The sequence below is a fragment of the Hippocampus zosterae genome, chromosome 19, assembly GCF_025434085.1.
Source record: "Hippocampus zosterae strain Florida chromosome 19, ASM2543408v3, whole genome shotgun sequence".
Classification (NCBI taxonomy): domain Eukaryota; kingdom Metazoa; phylum Chordata; class Actinopteri; order Syngnathiformes; family Syngnathidae; genus Hippocampus; species Hippocampus zosterae.
The window spans coordinates 9111981-9133204 of record NC_067469.1 but is presented as its reverse complement, the minus strand read 5'-3'; the positions used below and the strand labels follow the sequence as shown (position 1 = coordinate 9133204).

The following is a 21224-nucleotide window of genomic DNA, read 5'->3' as shown; positions in this document are numbered from 1 at the left end:
AAAGCGGCCTGCGGCGAGCCCCGGCTGGCCGTGATGGATGCTCACTGCAGAGCCTCAAATGGCCCACACCTCCATACAAAATGTCACACAAGCACTCGTAAATAGGGAAGAAGACGCTCGTGTGTGTGTGTGTGTGTGAAATCTGAATTGAGCACTGTGTACAATTTCAGTGCTGAAGCTTGTTGTGCACGTGTTGATTTGGGCATGGTTTCAGTATTCTCAAGGCTCCTAAAGGTTGCGTTTTATCTTTTTTCTTTTGTGGTACCAGATACTCACCAGACCTCAGGCAGCAAGGTGGTGTACTCGTGCGGGGAGGTGGTCTCCGGGAAGTTGGAAAGGATGGCGAGTCGATGTTCGAGCAGCTCTGCCCCGTGATACGTGAAGAGGATGTCCAGGGCCTGCACATTACTCTCCTGTAGCGCAAAGCAATTTTGGTGACGGGGTGTGGCGCTTGAGCATAAAAGGAGAGTTATTGCGGTTGGAATTCCATTTTACCCTCGCGTAGTTCCGCGCTGACAAAATGATATTTTGACTACGGAACTTCTTGAAGAACTCGGCGTCGTATTTCTGCTCGGCGGCGTGGGGACCTCCGAGTATTTCCTATATGGAACACAATAAAATGACAATACTTACAAAGACAAAAAAAAAAAAGAATGCGTAAGGTAATAATACATGTGGAGTTTCATGCACAAGTTAAGGCACCTCACAGTCCAACAGAGTACCGTATTTTCTGGACTATAAGTTTTTTGGTAGTTTGGCTGGGGGTGCGATTTACACTCTGGAGTGATTTATGGGTGAAATTATGAACACATTATTATATCATTTCACATGTTATTTTCACATTAAGCCGCAAGAGGGCGCTCTAGACCTGTGTTGATAAAGCCACAATGAGTCTGATGTAAGCGACGTAGAAGAGGAAGTGCTGCATTTTCTACCCCCGGAGTTGGTGGAGTTGCACAGAGGATGAAGAGGATTAAGATTCCATTGGATTTAGTGATTTAGAGTGACATTGATGGTTTTTATGCTATAATTTTCTGAATAACTCTTAACTCATTCAGTACCAGCCAATTCTAGACCAAGTCTGACAAGACGTTTAAAAACGTCATTGGGAGTGAATGAGTTAATATGTTACTTGAACATACCATGCACATTCTCAGTTCGTCATTTTATGTGTGATGTAACGTTAGCATATTGTACACTTATTCAGCGTGCCGTTTTCTCCCCTTTTTTTTTTTAATTGCCTTTCAAGATGACATGTCTGTTCTTGGGGTTGGATTTTATCACATAAATCTCCCCCCAAAATGCGACTTATACTCCAGTGCGACTTATGTTTGTTCTTTATTGTGCATTTTATGGCCGGTGCGACTTATACTCAGGAGCGACTTATAGTCCGGAAAATACGGTATGTTTATGTATATGGTATAAACAGAGTATGTGTCACCATTGAGAGAAACCAACCCATGTCCTAGTGCTGATTACTAAAGAATGGAAAAAGCTAGAAATGAACTTTGCAATAAAGTTCCACTTCGAAAACGGCTGTCAGTGTCTGCTTTGACAAAGGTTTTATAATGTAGTCAATTTGACCAGGAACATATTATTGCTATTCTCATTATTTCAAATGAGGGGGGTAGGGGGAGATTCTTTTAAAATTGCGTGCGGGTCTGGCAAGCAGCCTTTGAATGGGCCGTGCTCAGACGACGGCGTGCATCGTCGGGATGATAAAACCTCAGTAATATCGTATTCATAGACGGCCGGGGAGAACGGATGCGAAGGCGCAGCTGCGGTTACCATGACAATGTCCGTCTGGCTGGGCTCTATCTTAGCAGGCTAAAATCTCATCTTTTTCCTGCTGGCTGCTTGAGAAAAAGTGTGCTGCGCCGCACCGCGTGGCAATTTATGGAGCGTGGAAAAAGGTGGCACCGTTCACATTACTCACCCTGAATCTCAACTCTCCCCCTTGATATACTTTTGGTGGCCTTCACCGGTACAATAAAAGCACATTTCTTGGCGGAGAGCCATCCATTCTTGTGTCAGATTGTTCAAATGCATCTCACGAAACGTATGGCCTACAACCTTTCCAAAGTGGGGAAATGAGATTAGCGCGCTTCCGAGAGAATATCAATGGAAGGCAGATAAGAAAAGCCTCTTTTTGCTTTGGGCGGGACTTAATGTGCAGTTAAGAAGTTGGTTTCGTGAGAGCTCAGAGTGAGGCAAAAACAGAACAGAGAATACGCCGGTGCATTGAGATACGACTGACTCAACCGTCGAGGTTTTTGGGATACTAGTCACCGTCCAACTGATTTATTTATTTACTTGAAGATACAGGCGAAAGTGAGAATTACACATTGTGCGCGCTCAGCTTTTATGTTTGCTAGCTTCAAGGTAGCGCTAAAGAGCAACTACGTTGCAGTGCTATAAACCTTGAAGCAACAGACTGAACATAAATGTGCAGCGGCACATGTGGACGTGCTAACTTTAGTGCCGTACTGATGAGCTAAGCTCGGCGCCGAGCCATCTGTCTGTTTTCAACTGCCCCCAGGGGCCAACGTCCACTCATTGAATTCATTTAATTCTTTCAAATAACTGGCCCTGTGTTTTGATATTATGAACTATAATTTTTCCTCATTAACATGCGCGTGAAAAAAATGTTCAATGAATGAAATTCGTATCTCAAGGCACCACGATACTGTTTGAAATCAAATGAGAATGAGGCTTTGTTGCAGCTAAGACATTTACTTTAAGCTAATTTTGGAGTTGGCGTATCGATGACGCCTTTCATTAATATTCCACGGAGGCTCATGGCGCCAGACGGCATAATCAGTAAATTAAAAAAAGACGCATTCATGTGGACCATAAGAAGACAAAAGGCACGGCTGCAACCTTTGATTTGGTGAACGGGTGAACCAAACAAGTGCTTTCTGCGCTTTGCCATTCGAGCAAGATATATGAACGCTTTTAAAGTGAGAATGCTTTACTCATTCACTTCCAAAGACGTATTTAGATGTCTTTTCAGACGCCACACATTTAATCCCAGCTCCTCATTTTATATCGACTGTACTTGAAAAGGGCCTGAAAGGGTCTGCCATTTTCAGACCCTTTTCAAGTACAGTCAATATAAAATGAGGAGCTGGGATTAAATGTGTGGCGTCTGAAAAGACATCTAAATATGTCTTTGGGAGTGAATGAGTTAATGAAAGCTTTTGACTACCTTTGGATGGACATGAAATAGCGTAACTCCACCAACATTATGTCAACAATAACAATGACGGCCATGAATCGTCCCTGAGTGGAACAGATCCAGTCAATGTTACCTCGTACGTCGCCAGCCTGTCCAAGTACGACAGCAGCTTTAGTCGGCTCCGACACAACTCCTTCTGCTCCAGCGTCAGTCTGCGACAGCAAAATGTGATTTGGTTGGATTATATAGTTGTCCATAGCAGTAATTGTTAGCATAAAAACGAGCTGGCGAAAAAAAGCAGGTCAAGAAAAGCCTACTAGAACAGATAAAGTTCATTTGTGGTGAATGAGAGGTACTTGGAATAGTTTCAGGTGTTTGCTGAGTAGTTTGAATGTTGGTCGGTTAATTCTGAACACAGCCAAATCGCCAGTTGGAAAAGGGTGCGTACACTTGTACAACCACATTATTTTAAGATGGTCATTTTATGTCACCTCTCGAGAAGATTATTTTCCCAATATTGTCCAAAATATCATCCAGTGCCAAGTAGGCATCATCTTCGCCTAATCACAGCAAATCAACTGACCAGAACAACCAGAAAGTCGTCTTTTTTTTCTTTTTCTTTTTCTTTTTGAGCTGCATCGGAAGGTGGTTGTCAGCCACGTGACTGATTGTACTGTACGCCTGGGCAAAATCCATTTTCTGAGTAATTGAATCCCGGCTGTAAATAAAGCGGACGCTCGCAAATAACAAGGCGCCGTGCTTTATTGGATGCACGCTACTTCCAATCAGGACAGGAATGAAAAGCAGTAAAGTAGAGCAAGGCGAGTGTCCAGGTGAGAGCTTTCAATTGCACAAGCCTTGGAAAATTGAATTATTGTCCAGAAATAAAAAAATAAAAGTACACTTATAAAGTCCCTGCAAGGTTGGAACCACAGAATGGGCCAAAATGAGAACAGTTAGCAGGTATTCAACTCAAGGCTGCATCCTCGTTGGCAAAGTCAGAAATGTCACTAAATACTTTTTAAACTACAATTTCTTTTTTTTTTTTTTTACAAATTGACACATTTACAAGATGTTTCCACGTTTCTCATGGGTCTTTAACTCATTCACTCCCAAAGACGTTTTTAAACGTCTTATTAGACTTGGTCCAGAATTGGCTGTTACTGAATGAATTAATTTAAACTGGAAAACAATGCTTTATTTTAAAGATGCATTCATCCATCCATTTTTTTCTACTATGGCTCTCAGCGAAAGCGGACGCTGTCTTGACATTCAAGGCTGTCTGAAATTGTAGATGGCCTTTTCCTAAAAACAACTGTTATCTGGACTTTCCCCTGGATGGGAAAACACACAGATGCGAGTATTCCTATCTCCTTCTCCTTACACGACTCCCCGAGCCTGTGACTGATAAGGTCTTGCAGCTGCAGGCGCGATGTTAACGTCTGGATTCCTATTCACTCTGCCCCTCCCCCGTGGCACAACTGGAGAGACTTGAGCGTACCTATTCTGTACAACCCATTTCACATCCTCTCCTCCCTCCGACACCCTGTTCATTACAGGTTAAGTCTCGAGGATTGTTGTAATGTTTTTTCAAATGTACGATACATGTGCCAAGATTTTTTGCTCAAACCATCCTGCCATTTAAGGGGAATGGTTGGAGGCTGGGTTTTTTTACCCCTCCTTTTAACGACTGTATTCCTTTCACATCTAAGATATCGGGACACTTAACAGCAACCCTCCAGGCTTCTCGTCTTCCCCATGTTGGTTATTGCTGTCTTGTTTATGTTCCTCCAGAAGGGTTGTAATTGGGAAGTAAAGTCCTTGTGTGTTTCTTGCATACTTGGCCCAAATATCTGATTTTGATTTCATCCATCCATCCATTTTCAAATTCACTCATCCTCACAAGGGTTGCGGACGTGCTGGAGCCTATCCCAGGTGTCGGGCAGCAGGCGGGGTTGCCAATCAATCACAGGGCGCACATAGACAAACAACCATTCGCACTCACAATCATACCTAGGGACAATTTGGAGTGACCAATCAACCTTCCATGCATGTTTTTGGAATGTGGGAGGGAACCGGAGTACCCAAAGAAAACCCATGCGGGCATGGGGAGAACATGAAAACTTCACACAGAAAGGCCAGAGCCGGAATTAAATCCTGCACCTCTGCCGATGTGAGGCTGACGTGCTAACCCAGGGGTGAGCAAACTACGGTCCGCGGGGCCAAATCCGGCCCGTTGGTCTTTTTAATCCGGCCCGCCGAAGGTTTTCTTATTATGACTTTGTTTTTAATCATACACTTCTGAAGGCATTTTTCCATGAATCATATCATAGATTGTTTTAATTATTATTTTGTATTGCATGAAAATGATCCAAAAACACTTTCTTTTAATTTTATTTCATTTTCACAGACCTTTTTTTTACAGGTTATGGTTTTTTTTAAATGAAATGAATTAAAATAATCCAATTAATTACATTCAGCAGGTTGACGTGATTATGTATTTCATTCAAATAATCCATACAAAACTATATTGATATTATTTTACTTTCACTTAATTTTTTAACTAAAGACATTTTACTGTAGCTTTATATTAAAATTAAATTCTATAGGTCATTGATTATTGCTCAATCTAAATTTATTTTGTGTTTTATGGAACTACCCTGTTCCTTTTCTCAAATTAAATTTTTTATCATTCACGGCTTGATGTCTTTTTATTTTAATTTCATACATTATTTTCACACAAAAAAAGACAATTAGTTTTATTTTATTGTTATAATCCAAAACTATTGTCGCTACCATTGTGTGCAAAAACCTGCGAGTGCAATTGAGTGAAGAGTTGACCACAGGGGATACGACCCCTGCATTGCAGTCTTAATCCCTCATTGCAGGGCGCACAAACATTTCTTATCGGCTTCTTCGACACACACTAGTGGAGATTAACACCGGCTCATCGTGCCCTCCGCCGCATCAAAGCGCGCCGGCTTAGCACTCGTACTGGAGCTAATTACGGTGTTGCTCTTTGGAGGCCAGAAGTGGTGAGAGGTGTATTTTAACAGCGTCACACTGCGACTTTATTACACTGGCGTCGAACCGCGCGCGCAAACAAAAACAAGATGGATGAGGTGGCGATAAAAAGATTAAAACAATCGTTTTTTTGTTGAAAAGATTTTCCACCAGTTTGCAGCTGCTGAAATACAAGGAGTAAAATAAATAAATAAAGTAAGTCTCTGGGTTTTATAGTTATTTATTTACTTCTTACGACTATTACTTTTGGGTATGAGTATTACAAACTTCCGCAGCAAGTAAAATGGGAACAACGAGAGCAGCAAAAACAAAGTGAGACTGTCAGGTCATTCATTTCGCTCCGAGGGCTGCAAAAGTAACAGTAATTCTTGGCAGCCGTGCTTTTATTTCTTAATATCAAAACGCAGCAGTACCTCATACGCTGTTTAAAGGTGTAAAACCATTATCTCTTTATTGCAGATTTTCACCGACTGCGGCTGGGTGTGCAAAGCATCCCCTCCGCAGTAAACACGGGCTCACCGTAATATTTTCAAAGCACATCGAGCAGTAGCCTGAGGGATAGGGGAAGCACTCGGACAAGACAACTGTTAAATATAGTCTTTATCTACACACGCACGCAGACAGAGCGGAGCAGACGTGATCGATACCAAGCCGTTTCTGTAACGGCGGTATAGTTAAAAAGAAATTAAGAGAATTATTATCCATCTCTGGCCTCTGCCGCAGGCCTCAAGGCAACATGGGTACATCCATTAGCTCCCAACACACAGACACACACATAGACACCGGCGCGCAGAAGAATTTATAAAGAAGGCAATTCATTACAGCCCGAAGTCATTTCTTTCAATCCAATCATATTTTGTTTTCAGGGACCGAAATTCAGGAGTGAAATGTGCCCACCTTGTGCTGGCACTCACTGAGCTGACAGTGAAGCGCCATATGAGCGGGAGTGACAATGGAGAGCTTCCAGCTGCGGAAAAGGCTACATCTGCACATAAATGTATTTTTAATGAGCGCCATTTATTTGCATAAATGCGTGTTTTCACCCCGCATTTACCTTTTGGACGTTTTAATTGTGTTTAATGTGCGTGGGAAGGGCTTGATGGTGTGCAAGTGGATCTGCACGTTTGAGAGGTGATTAGTGGCCACTGAAGGCTTTTTCATTAGTCTTTCCTCAGGCGCTTAACAACAAAGGCATAAATTACAGCAAGATGATTAGCCGCTAATCTTGGCTAGCGCCACCGCCAAGTTCTGTTATCCACGGTAATGTCGCCCCACAAAGTCATTATTGTTAAAGGTGATGCCCTGCTCTACTGTTTCCTCCCACACCTAGCAACTAATTCCACATTCGAACCAGTGCGGCTGAAACCAGGGAAAAGTCATTGTCACTTTCAACCTTCTGAGAGAAGGCAACAGGACAAAAGCTGATAAGCAATTTTTTTAAAGATACACGCGTCGCTCGGCTGCTTTTTGCAAACAACAATTTCATCAGTGTATTAAAACACACACACGCACGCACACGCGCACAAAGTTGCCTTAAGAATGCACGCAGCTAGCTTAATGCTAGCACAATGCAAAACACCACACAAACAGATTAGCCACATATATGTGACTATAAAGGGTGGAGCAAAACATAATAAAATATAATAATCACAGGCATATATTCTTTATCCTCTGTGAAAAAAAAATGACTTAATGACTCATATTACTGCATCTTACTGAGCCACAACTGTGAAACACTTCTTTGTTTGTGTCTGCATGATTATTACACCGCCGTCCAGTGGCCAAGCCTCACACACACGCACACGCACACACATTTTATAATGGAAACAGTATGTGGAAGCGAGTAAATGAATGTCCCATCGCCCCAATACAAGAAAATATGCTATTTGAGAAAATTCACGCATGAATTGACAATTCAGTCATCTTTGCAAGTGAGTACATTCAAGACCCTGGGCACTATTTTAGGAAATATAGCAAGTTTCCCAATCTCTTTACTTGTCAGCATTTCAGCATGCCACACGCTCACTAACCTCCTGAAGTCAACCTTGTCTAGCAGCTCTCGCTTCCTCCTGCTCTCCTTCTCCGTCTGCATCTCCGCCTCCTCCTCATCTGACAGGTCCTCATAGGGAAGGTCGTCCAGGTCCACATCGCCCGGCATGATGAACCTGACAGCCAACAGCGCCGGTGAGCTTCCCCACCACCGCACCTTTATTGTATTTAAAAGGAAACGAGTCGCGCACCTGCCCCCGTCCTCTCTGTTGCCGATGGCGATGAGCGCCTCCAGATCGGTGCCCTTCAGCCCGTACTGCAGCAGCTCCTTGGCCGCGTCCACGTTCTCCGGGACGCGCTCAACGCACTCATGCAGGACCCACGAGCGCTTGCGGATCTTGCTCTGGGGACAACAGGTTGGAGACGGTGTCAAGAAATGATGTGCAAAATGGCAAAAAAGGGCTTGTCTTGTGTCCTACGTACAAGATAATCTTGTATGGATGCGATGCTGACTGTGCTCTTCCTCCACTGTCTCTGGTAGACCAGGTCTGAGTCCAGATTATAAGCATGGGCGAGAGACAAGGCCTCACCGTATTCTTCGTTGTCGATCTGTTGGAAAACAACCCAAATGAAGAAACTGTTAACATTTCATATGTGACTCATGATGAAATAACGAATCAAAACAGACTTTTTAAATCACAATATTCCCCGGTTCAGTGTCCTTATCCTCGCTGTATTATTTGTTAAAATGTATTTATTTATTTTGCATGACCTAATTTATGGGTGTTGGCAGGATACAGTGGTGCCCGAAATAGCATTCAGTGTCCTAGGCCAGAGACGTAACTCAAACTTCTATTGCGGAGCAGATCTATCCCATCGAGCTTTAAATACTCGATTTGGACGTTCCAATTTGAATGTATGAAAACCAGTATCTAAATAAAATGTTTTTTTGATTTGATTCATGTAGCCCTTGGAGCACGTTTTGCAAAATGCCACTAGTTTTGTGCTGTGATGACAGAAGATATTTGATTTTACAATTATGGATGGACATCTAGTTAAAATAAAATATTGTGGATTGAGTAGCACGCCTTGTGGTACACCACAAGTCATTTGTGGTGTTTACAAAGAGCATTTCCAATCCTTTGTTGAGCCAGGGCACAATGCACATGGCACATACTGTATTTTGCATTATTGTTTCAAAAAGAATGTGCAGTCATACCTCCGTTTTCGACCATAATCCATTCTATAAGGCTGTTGGAAAACCGATTTGTTCGAAAACCGAAGCACATTCTTTTTTTTTTTAATTTTAAATCTTTATTGAGCACGTCTGTTCGCAATAGAACGCTACACGAGGAAACGTCACTTCCTCGTGTAAGGAAGCCAAGAGGAGTCAAGTGACGCATTCAAGTGCGCTCAGTTTGTTCAAGAACCGAAATTCGGTCGTCATCCGAGGCATAAAAAACTCAAAATTTTGGGTCGAAAACTGATTTGATCGAGAACAGAGACGTTCGAAAACCGAGGCTTGACTGTATTTTGAAATAATGGTAATGTTGCCCATTCATGTAAAAATGTATTTGCTCAGTGTGAAATGTGGGCCTGTTTAGTTGAACACAAACCTATGTTTCTGTCATAGGAGTCACAACAGGGGAAAGCACAAGTTAACTGTACCTTACTGACAACAGAACGAATGTACGGTACTTGAAATTACAGGATACTTTGAAATGTTATGAATGATACTGCATGTAAATGTGGGGCATACATATTCTATAGTTTGGGTTGGGGGCGGGGGGGTAGTGTCTATTCCATACTACACAAGCAGTGGAGTTCTTCTGAACATATTGTTTCTTTAATTGTGCTGGTGTACATAATGCCTACCTTGAGCCTACTCGTGATGCTGAACAGAAGACCCACTGAATATGTTAGGATACAGTAGGTAGTGCTTTAATTGCCGTCATAATGTGTGTATGTGTGTGTGTGGGGGGGGCTCAGGTATAAAACAGGAATGATGAGCATCAGCCTCTAAGTGACAGTTCAAATAGTTGGCCTTTACCGACAAAACAGATGCTTTTGTGTCATATCTATGCCTTCAAAATTATTTGATTCGACAATAGCGAGCCCACGTGCATTGCGTGCATGTGCAAACACACAGACGCACGCGCACACGGGCGCACACACACACACACACACACACACACACACACACACACACAAACAGTGTATCCATCTCTGCCTGTGTGTGGGAGTACAAAGCAGCACATTAGCCAGACTGCACATCCTTGAGGGTAGCGAGAACCCCGCACAGTTAAAGCCGTCGTAGGAGGACATAAAAAAAACGTTTCTCTGCCTTCCTCTCGCACGCCGTCTCAACGGATTGGCCTAATGAAAATGTCGGCAGCCTTGCCAGCGAGGGAGAGAGAGAGGGGGAGAGAGAGAGAGAGAGAGAGAGAGACACACAAACGCATGTGTTGTGGGAACGTCCGATTGCGGAGGAAATCACACTCGTATGCGTTTCCTCTGCTAAATATGTTAGGAAGAGAAGAAGTCATGTCTTGTTTCCATGTGAACATTTCAAACAGTTAATGATAACGGAGAGTACAGAGAAATGCACAAGAACGATAATTACCTTTTTAATGCATGGGAGCCGTTTACTTTTCTGAAGTGGATGGCGCACTAACGTTTATTGCTTCTGATGACTGTATTTTGTTCTCTGTTATGGATCACATATTTATATGTGATCCATATTTATATTTGTACTGGTGGTAGGCCATATCCAATTAGCGAACAGTGTTGACTTTACTGGAAACCTAACTGTCCTGTACAATTAAAAAAAAAATCCTGCCATACATTACACCCACAATAAGTGATATAGTGAGGGATGACTGCAGAGTGTATTTGGGAATTGGGGGGGGGGGGGGGGGGATCTGCGAGCGGTCTGGACAACGAGTGTTCCAAAGCGATAGTAATAATGATGTATTACTTTTAACTCTGGGCTGTTGGAATTTGATGGGCAAGACTAATGTCCACCAATGAGGATGACAGTGATGAAGAAGGCGCTGGATGCAGGCTCATAAAAATGACTGATGAGCCGACCGCGCTCAAACTTGGAGGGCTTTGTGAAAGTGCAGATTGGTGCCTTTTCCGCAATTTGTCGTGAACGGCGGCTGATAGCCGCCTATAGCTTTTGTGAGACAGCCGAGCGAACGCCGCGAGATGGTATCAGCGCCAACAAAGACGACACTTGTTTTGTCAGTTCACTCGGCTGGAATTTTACTGAGAAGCTCAAACGGATTCTGCTTTGTTGTTATCATCGTAGTCTCGCATGAATTGCGTCGCAAATTCAAAATAAAATGGAAGAAATCTGAATTGAAAACCACTTACCGCCATTTTTTATATTTTGGGGGAGATAAGACAAAATTGTTTTTCATTGTACAGCAACAACATGTTACTTCGCATTTTAGTGAAAAATTGTAGTTGGAATTTGGAGATGCATGCTTTTAGTTGGACAGCTGCAATATGGGAGTCAAAAGTCAAATACTAAAAACTACATCTTTTAAAATGATTTTTGTCAACCTCATACCTTTCTCTGGTAAAGCTCCTCGGGCGTGGTGGACCTGAGACTAACCAGCCGGTAGTTCTTAACGATGGTGCGGGGGCGCTTGCGAGGCGGCGCGAAGCGTTCCATCTCCGTGACGTAGTAGAGGCCTTGCTTGATGTAGCCAAAGTAGCGAGCCTTGGCGGAGGACTCGTCGTCCGAATCGGAGTCGCCACCGTCGTCGCCCTCCTCATCGTCGCCGGTCGCGCCGCCCACGTTGCTCTCAAGGCGGACACGCTTCTGGGCGAGCTTCACCTCGCACTGGGGAGCACACAGAATACAAATGTGCCAACTGTAACCCAGAGATAGGACGTAACCAAGTAGAAATGCTTGTTACTGTATTTAATCAACATGTGGCATGTGGGGGTGTGGGGGGGGGTGCTTCTCAGTACACGCACTAAAAGTTTAAAAATAATAATAATAATAAATAAAATAAATAGCGGCCCGGTAGTCCAGTGGTTAGCACGTCGGCTTCACGGTGCAGAGGTACCGGGTTTGATTCCAGCTCCGGCCTCCCTGTGTGGAGTTTGCACGTGGGTTTTCCGGGTGCTCCGGTTTCCTCCCACATTCCAAAAACATGCGTGGCAGGCTGATTGAACACTCTAAATTGTCCCTAGGTGTGAGTGTGAGCGCGGATGGTTGTTCGTCTCTGTGTGCCCTGCGATTGGCTGGCAACCGGTTCATGGTGTCCCCCGCCTACTGCACGGCTGGGATAGGCTCCAGCACCCCCCGCGACCCTCGTGAGGATGAAGCGGTATGGAAGATGAATGAATGAATAAATAAAAAGTGTGGGGGGGGGGGGACTTCCCATTGTGCCACATTATAAAAATGGGCACTGTATAAAATTGACGGTAAAAATTTAATTTCACTTTAATACTTAACTCATTCACTCCCAAACACGTTTTTAAATGTCTTTTCAGATTTGGTCTAGAATTGGCTGGTACTGACTGAGTTTTAAGTAGATTTCAGTTTATACATTTTGATTTTTAGTTAAGACCAGAAATTGAGTAAGTACTTTTTGTTTGTTTGTTTTTAATCCAAATAGCTGAATCTTAAGTACATACAGTAGTATATATAAGTCATTTTGCCAGCATTGAAGAAGCAATATGGTGCATTTTCACACAAGAAAAACAAAACTGAGCATGCTGTGCTTGTACTGGGACAAAATACGCCTCTACACAAATGTAATCTTGCTCCTTCAGCCTGCATTTGCATGCACAAGTACTACATCACCGCTTACCCCCCCCCCCCCACACACACACACAGGCTGAGGCCACCACCTTCCTCTAAAGTTGGCCGGTTAAGAAATCTCTCGCTATCTATGTGAGAAGTTGATATGTAACCCGCAAAAAAAAAAAAAGAAAAAAAAGTGGAATAACACCAGAAGGTGTTTTGATAACAAGGTCCTTCTTGGATTCCAGAATGCAAAAAAAAAAAAAAAGAAAGAAAAGAATAAGCAGGGAGGTACAGTGTATTCATCATCACACAATAAGTATTTCCACACATAAAATCACATTTTGGACTGGCTCTTTGGTCCATAACAGTTATGTGTTGCAATATGGACAAAGTGTTAAATCCCAATAACGCTCTATTTTCCAACATGCTATTATTCCTTAATATGACATGAATGACTGTTCTCTCTTACATTATCTTAATTTATTCACAAAACGCTGATCTAAAGGTGGTGGTCGTGGTAGTAGTAGAGTTATGGTGCTGGTGCTGTAAGTCCGTTGCGAAGACAGCAAAGCAACATGACGACGTACCTCCAGGCTCAGGAATCCGCCGTGGCGTGCGGCCGTGACTCTGGGCGAGGGTTCGAACCACTCACAGGACTTGCCCAGAAGGTTGCGGAGGTTCCTGATGGACGACACGGTGACGGCGCCCGAGCAGCGGGCCAGGATCAGCACGCTTTCGCTCCACCAGTTGACATCCACCAGCGGATGGTACTGCTCCTTGTCTAAACACACACCACAAAGTGAATACTTCATAATGGACTAATGCTACAACCCAAGTATATTTTCTTTTCCGTTTTTATTCAGAATTTGTGTGAACGAACGATCTTATCTTAACGTAGCAGTGGAATGGAGGGACCATAACTGGACAACGATCCACTTTCGAGTTACTTATCCAACTACTTTGACATGCAAATTGGGGTCCTCCGGCATAAAATGACTGCCATTCCAAAAGGTAAAAGGCACATTTTTGTAAAAGCCTCCAGAAAAAAACTGAAAGGCAAAACTTTGATTTGAGATCCATTGTGGTGGTGGAAAAGGGCAACATTTCATGACCGCCATTTCATCGTCCAATTTTCCTTGTTATTAGGGCTTAATTGCAGATTTCATTGTTGAACTAACAATCTGGAGGACAAGCTGGCAAAGATTTGTTGAGCATTTTATTAGTTACTACAAGATCGGCTTTCCACTTTTTCTCTTTAAGCTTTTTTTACCTGTTTGCATTATTGCCATCGTAAAGTTCTTTCACATTGGTTGACTTTGGGAAAACACTCACTGGACACTTTATTAGCGACATTTGCACAATCCAGTGAGATCTAACAGGAGGTGGTAGTGCAGTTTAATTACCCCCAAAATTGTATCCAGTCGTTTTGTTAAGGGGGAGTGTTGACTTGACTTTTGTTTTATTGTTGTTGTTGTTGTAGTTCTTCCACTGGAACTTATGATCCTCCTCTTCTGTTGTGGATCAAACTGACAATGTTTTAAAATAAATTAATAAATAAAGAAAGAAGGGTGCTAAATATAGTAAGATCTTACTTTTTCCATGTTTTTTTAACCCTCCTTTTTGCCATTTTGGTGTTTAAAGCTCGAAGAAAATTATGCTCTAAAAACTCATTCAGCCAATTCTGGACCATGTCTGAAAAGACGTTTAAAAACGTCTTTGGGAGTGAATTTGTTAAATTAATTGTTTCAAAGTGGCATAGATTATTACATTTTCCAACATTCGCTTCAAATTTGCTTTCCCGGTTAAACATGCAGTGCCACGTTGCTCCACGACCAAAAATTAAGATAAACAAGACGGCATTTTTACATAAAACCTGAAATAAAAAAATAGGTGGTCACAGGTTATTTGGGGGTCACAGAGCTGTCATGTGCAGCGTAGGATTTATTTAAACATGGACACGCTCTTCACGTCTTTTGAATGTTTTTTTTTTTAAGCGAACTGTCACAGCCTTCAGTTGCGATGGCCCCGAACTGTCAAAGGACAGCATGGTGGGATGAAATAAAGTCAAGAGGTCTAAATAAGTGTATAATTCCATGAATAAGATGTGTCAAAGATCATTAAATCGTATTCGGCACGCCGTGCTGTGTCAGCGTTAAAAATAAGGGGAAAAAAATGCTGTGTTGTGCTGAGAGTCCCATGGGCCACGTTACCTTTTATTTTCTTCCTCCTCTCCAGTGATGTCTTCCACTCCGGATTGATCTCCTCAAATCCTGGCTGCCGGCGAGGGAGGGAAGAGGAAACGATGAAGATTAATCTCTTCACCCTCTTTACACTTACAGGAGGAGGCGGAAATACACACAAATGCGGCACACATTTGCAAAAACAGATCGCTTCTCCCAGACACTAAACATAAGAGGAACGAACGCCAGCTCACTCTGTGCAAAAGTACGCGAATCAAACCTCACACCTTAAAATGAAAATATCTCCAAAATCTGATGTGGATGAAAAAAAAAAGGTGAAGACATTCTTAAAATCAAAAACACATCCATCCATCTTCTAATCCGCTTAGCCTCACAAGGGTCACGGGCGTGCTGGAGCCTATCCCAGCTGTCTTCTAGACGAACACAACCAATCCGCGCTTAAACTCACACCTAGAGACAATTTAGAGTGTTCCATTAGCCCGCCATTGATGTTTTTGGAATGTGGGAGGAAACCAGAATACCCGGAGAAAACCCACGCAGGCACGGGGAGAACATGCAAACTCCACACAGGAAGGCCGGAGCCGGGATCGAACCCTGTATCTCTGCACTGTGAGGCCGACGTGTTAACCAGTCACCGTGCCGCCTTCAAAAACACACGTCTGATGAAAATGTGCTGTTGGTCAGTGTAATAAGGGAATGACATGCCAAGACGTTGAATGATGGACAAACGTGACAAACATAATGTAAAAAAGCCACTCCAAGTTCAACTTGAGCCAGGAGGTGAGTCAGAGTCGCTCGCCTCGCATTATAATAGCCATGTGAAATCTTGTCTGAAGCACAAAAGTTATTCTACTGCCCAGGGAAGTTTGGGGGCAAATGACAGTTTGAAATGTCAGGGTAATTTTGACATGTAGAAGTGAAGAACCCCCTCAGAAATCTGTCACATACAAGTTGATTGGTGGATATTTTGAAGGAAATCTTTCTAAGAAAAAACAATCTGGTTTTAGTGTTTTACACTAATTTTATGGCATTTTTGGAGCAGATTTTCTATCAGAAAAATCACATAAGTCAAAAAAAGGGCCTTTTGTCCAAGACCAAAAAATTTTCTTTGGAAGCCATCACTCAATTAAAATTGCTGCTGCATTTTACTCACATTAATAAAAGCGGTCATTTTTCAGAAATTTCTCATGTTGCTACTCTAAATTGTCCATTGGTGTGAACGTGACGAGACTAATCATTTGTCTGTATGTGGCCTGTGATTAGTTGGTGACCAGTCCAGAGTGAGCTGCGATGGTTTCTGACTCAGCGGAAGCCTCATGGATGATTTAGAAACATAAGCTACCTGTTGGTCCTGCTCCCACACCGCTCTCTGCTTAAGCGAGGGGACATCCCAGAGGGACAGGCGACCCGAGAAATGAATGACAGCCAGCAGCGTCCCGTCGGGGCTCAGATTCATACGGAACACGCCATCCTGGAACACACACACACACACACACCCACACACACACACGCAGGTCAGGGTAAAGTGCTCACAAATGTCCCCGAGCGCAAAGAACGAGAAATGAGTTTGGCTACCTTTTCATTCCCTTGTCTGCTGAACAGCCTCAAGTTGGGCATTCGCAAGAAACCTCGCTTGTGGCTCTGAGAAAAGAAACACACAAACACACATATACACATATACACACACACACACACACATGTGACACGTTCGCACTTTGCAAGGTCAACACAAGCATTTTTTATTAGCTACTACTGAAGTGGTGTCCCCAGGTGCCAGAGCCTTGACTTACTTATATTGTGTTGTGTAGCGTAGGGCTGCATAATATATCGAAAAATAATGTCCTCAGGATAATGGCACATACAATATGCGTATTGCAAAGACGTGCGATAAATTCATCTGGAATTGTATGTTTTTAATCTGACCATGATTAAACAGATGCAACCTGAAATGTGCATCGTCATCCGATGGGAGAACAGCATCTCGGGACATTGTTAACACTGCAAAGCTAAATAAGAATATGTTGAGCCTGTTTACGTATCTGCATGAAAAAATTTTATTTCTTTCATGACATAATCGTCTTTTTTTTTCTTTTTTTTTTTTTTAGTGTCCTTGGCGTGCTTTCCTCACCGTGTTGACATCGTCCTCAAAGCTGGTGACCTGCTTGTAGTGAGGCGAGCCGGACAGCGCCCTCCACGCCGTCAGACCGCAAGAGGAGGCCTTGGATGAGCCATCGTACCCTGAATCACAGCCAGCCACCAGCAGTAGCCTGTAACGTACGAAAAGATGAACGGGCACTGTAACACGGCATCCTAGAGAACAGTCGCGTTTGGTTATATTCATCCATCCATCTATTTTCTGAAGAGCGTTATCCTCGCAAGGGTCACAGGGTGTGCTGGAGCCTATCCCAGCTGTCTTCGGGCAGTAGGGAGGGGACACCTTAAACCGGTTGCCAGCCAACCGCAGGGCACACAAGAGACAAACAGCCATCCGCGCTCACAGTCACACCTCAGGACAACTTAAGAGTGTTCCATGAACCTGCCATGCATGTTTTTTGGAATGTTGTAGGAAACCTGAGTACCTGGAGAAAACCCACGCAGGCACGAGGAGAACATGCAAACTCCATACAGGAAGGACGGAGCTGCACTGTGAGGTTGACGCGCCCTATTCATCCCTCCATTTTTTTAATAGCATTTATCAAATAAAAAGTGGCAACATTAGAACCTAGGGGATCAGATCTGCTAACCACTTGACCACCGTGCTGCCCGAGTCGGTTAGTTGAAGAGTCCAAGTTGACCATAGGTGGAAATGTGTGAGGGGGCAGTTGAAGCAGTCCTACTTAGCTCAACACTGCACCCTGGTGCGCACAAGATCAACAGCGAGCAGCGCTTCTAACCCAAATGGATGTTCTGAACCGCACGCTGCAGATGCCAGACAACCTCAAGTGCCCCAACCTCTGCGGGTGTATTAAGCGCACGTGTGCATTTCGAGGGGGACTACACGCAATGTCCGCGCATCGGATATCGACTCCAGTAGTCTAGCCATGATTGACATACCCAATTTAAGGTTGTTCACCAAAAAAAATAAATAAATAAAAAAACGTTTCAGGGGTTGAGTTTGAAGGACCCTCCGAATTGTCCAAAATGAGCCTAAAATGGCGATTGATGTGATTTTTTTTTTGGTAGGTCTACTTTAGTCATGATAGCGAGGTCTGGAACTCTTTCCCCGCTACAAACACAGGTTCACTGTACATTCTCTGTACTCTTTTCCTCTCATTCTTATCTATATGCAACTGCTTGCGCTAACCCACTTTTCACACTGCAGATCATTAAAGTTTCATCCGGTCTGTCGGCTGGCAAACATTTGACAGTGGCTGTCAGGAGCCATTAAGCCGCCGAGGCAAGATTCATCCGCCAAAGTCAATCTGTTTGCTGTTTGCCGTCTGCAGCATGTGGCGGTGGGAGCAGGCTACGTTTTGGGTCACGCATTACAGGCCAGGCATGATGTGCCGGCAGATCGGCATAAGAGGGAGGCGGGGTTTTCCCCAGACTGACTGCTGGTGCTTCAAGTCGGACGCAGCGCTGTCCCATGAAAAGCTATCATGACATATTTGCAAAACTGAGAGGAGGGCACTCGTTTGGGGGCAAAAGTGCGTTTAATAAACTGTAAGGACGAATAAAGGGATGGAGACATGGACTTACCGATGGCCCGGGTGGTAGATAGCCGAGGTGATGCCGTGGGAGTAGTAGGTGGAGAAGCTGAAGGTGTGGTTCTTTTGGAAATTCTGATTGGTCCCCACACTGTAAAAGAATTAACTCATTCAGTACCAGCCAATTCTGGACCAAGTCTGAAAAGACGTCTAAAAACGTCTTTGGGAGTGAATGAGTTAATAAAGCCACACACATTGATTCATTTCGAGTAGGTGAGATGACGTCAACACGCAATCTGTGTGAAGAGGCGGACATGAAAAGCAGAGGACAAAGTAGAGCCTGAGGACCTTTGCGGCAATGCGACTGTGAATCCCGACGTTCAATTCAAATGGTCCAAGCAGCCGCATAAGGAGGAGGAGAGGAGCAATAAGCTCGGTACAAAAATGAGAACCAATCATTACAAATAATGCTCATTCCTGCCACGACTTAATTCTCGATTTACCCACACTCGTTGACGTGCAGTGAAAGCCTCAAATAATTGAAACATTTTCCCGGCATTCGGCATGGCGGAAAAAGGGGTGCGCAAAGCCACCCAGACTTACATGCAACGTCTCCACTAATGCTTGATCAAAATGAGGCTGAATTCAAAAGGCAAGGCTTTCACTTTTGCTCTGCGGAAAAGCACGCACGAAGGGATTAGCTTCAATCACAAGCTGAATGCGTGCTTCACTAAAACGGTGTCGGACGCTGAAATGCACGTGTACATATTTCGTTCGTGCCGGCTGTCCTAACGGCATTTGAGCGCATGTGGACATTTCTCCCCATAATGTGACATTAGACATGAGTTAAAGAATTTCACGTAACGTAAGTGCGCTTAAAGGGGACCTCAACCCAAAAATGTTGTGATGTCATTTTCAGTGGAAAGCAGATGGTAAAAATGGCCGCTCCATGAAATGGCGAAAAACAGGTGGATTTTGCTGCGTAATTCATATTCCACACACGTAATATTCACCAGAATGTCGTGTTTAGACTAGTGAGGGCACATCCCACAAATTATTGTCAAGAAAATTTTAGGGTTGACTTTCCTTTTATACTGGCAAAGGTATAGGACAGAACTCTATAAAGGCAGTTGATGAGAAAAATCTAGCGATGAGTTCCGGCAACGGAAATTGACGTCAACTGCGGTATTTAGTTATTTATTTATTTGGGAATGGGTGGAGATGCAGATGACAGCACTGTGTCTCTTTTGGAGGACATCATGACTCGATAACAGTGACATTTTTCAAGGTCATCAAGGTGGTATTTGACTGACAGATGAGTGGAGCGTGGTTTCGGTACATTCTGTAAACATGGCCTTGCTTTATTTATTTTTTTCCCCGTTCCTTACAGTTTCCTTTCATTTCGATAATTTAATGAGAAATTACCCCGGCCAGACTTAGGACACTCTTGTCGATGTTTTTGGCAGGTTTCCCATGACTCTGTCTTCATAGTGGCACATCGCTCAATTGAGGAAAACCGGCTGGAATGTCAGTGACAACACTAAATGTCTGGTGGTGGCTGCCTTTTGTTTGACGTTTAAAGAGGTGCACTGTCAGCTGAAGGCAAGCGAGTCAACAGCAAACACTATATGAAGCCTTTGAGACCGATAACAATGCTCTGCTTTCAACTTGGCTGCGGGAGAGGGACAAAAATTATAGGAATGGCCATAAAGGAATGTACAACCCTGTGAATCCAAGTTTCTTTTTTTCCTTTTTTTCAAATTGAGGTGTTTAAAAAAACCGAGAGGCCCCTACAGCATTAAAGTTGCCCTTCCCTCTCCTCGGTGGGAAAATAGGTTTCTCTATACTGTGGATTTTCATCTATCGTGTGTCAATCAAAAGTGCCCACTCACCTGACCAGGTAGCTCTTGAGCCCGCCCCCGTACGTAATGACCAACAGCTCGGCCGACCACTGAGCGCCGCCAGTGTACTCGAGGAAAATGAGGCCTGCTACGGCACTGCTGAAATCCCCGGGGAAACTCAGCTCCTGGTGGGGTGACATGAGAAGATGGCGGTCAACAGGAATATTCGTTCAACCGATGAGATGTTTTGGTTGAGACTGTGCAGGAAAGCAGCCATAAAATATGAAGATCGCAAAGATGTGCGATTCTTTTGCTTGCGACGGGGTGGATAGGAAGACGATATGAGCGAAAACAGGGACGAAAATGCTAATATGTGGCAGTAAAGCATGGAGTGGAATGGATGGACTGGATACGAGTCATCGAACGGGCCGGGGGGGGTGACTGAAGGATAAGAAGGACGGAGGGAGGATCGGGAGAGGCTTGAAGAAGTACCAAGTGAAGTGTGTGACACATTAAAAATGGAGGGCCGTGAGATGGGACTGAAGAATAGACGACGGGGAAAAAAATGCGAACAAA

General features: G+C 43.7%; 1 protein-coding gene across 5 annotated transcripts in view; it reads right to left on the bottom strand.

Annotated features, from left to right (window-relative positions):
- The window catches only part of nbas (NBAS subunit of NRZ tethering complex), an 89171-nt gene that overhangs the window by 61415 nt on the left and 6532 nt on the right, over positions 1 to 21224 (bottom strand). For all 5 annotated transcript variants that reach the window (XR_007960066.1, XM_052052606.1, XM_052052608.1 and 2 more), the window contains exons 8-21: positions 20700 to 20833; positions 18860 to 18958; positions 17289 to 17427; positions 16736 to 16801; positions 16503 to 16631; positions 15170 to 15233; positions 13547 to 13740; positions 11769 to 12044; positions 8675 to 8800; positions 8443 to 8594; positions 8233 to 8367; positions 3312 to 3390; positions 496 to 600; positions 277 to 413 (exon numbers count right to left, since the gene is read on the bottom strand). Coding sequence is in view for 4 of the 5 variants with exons in the window: in XM_052052606.1 (XP_051908566.1) it covers positions 277 to 413; positions 496 to 600; positions 3312 to 3390; positions 8233 to 8367; positions 8443 to 8594; positions 8675 to 8800; positions 11769 to 12044; positions 13547 to 13740; positions 15170 to 15233; positions 16503 to 16631; positions 16736 to 16801; positions 17289 to 17427; positions 18860 to 18958; positions 20700 to 20833 (1835 nt within the window). In the remaining variant the exon portion in view is untranslated. The remainder of the gene's footprint in view (positions 1 to 276; positions 414 to 495; positions 601 to 3311; positions 3391 to 8232; positions 8368 to 8442; positions 8595 to 8674; positions 8801 to 11768; positions 12045 to 13546; positions 13741 to 15169; positions 15234 to 16502; positions 16632 to 16735; positions 16802 to 17288; positions 17428 to 18859; positions 18959 to 20699; positions 20834 to 21224) is intronic.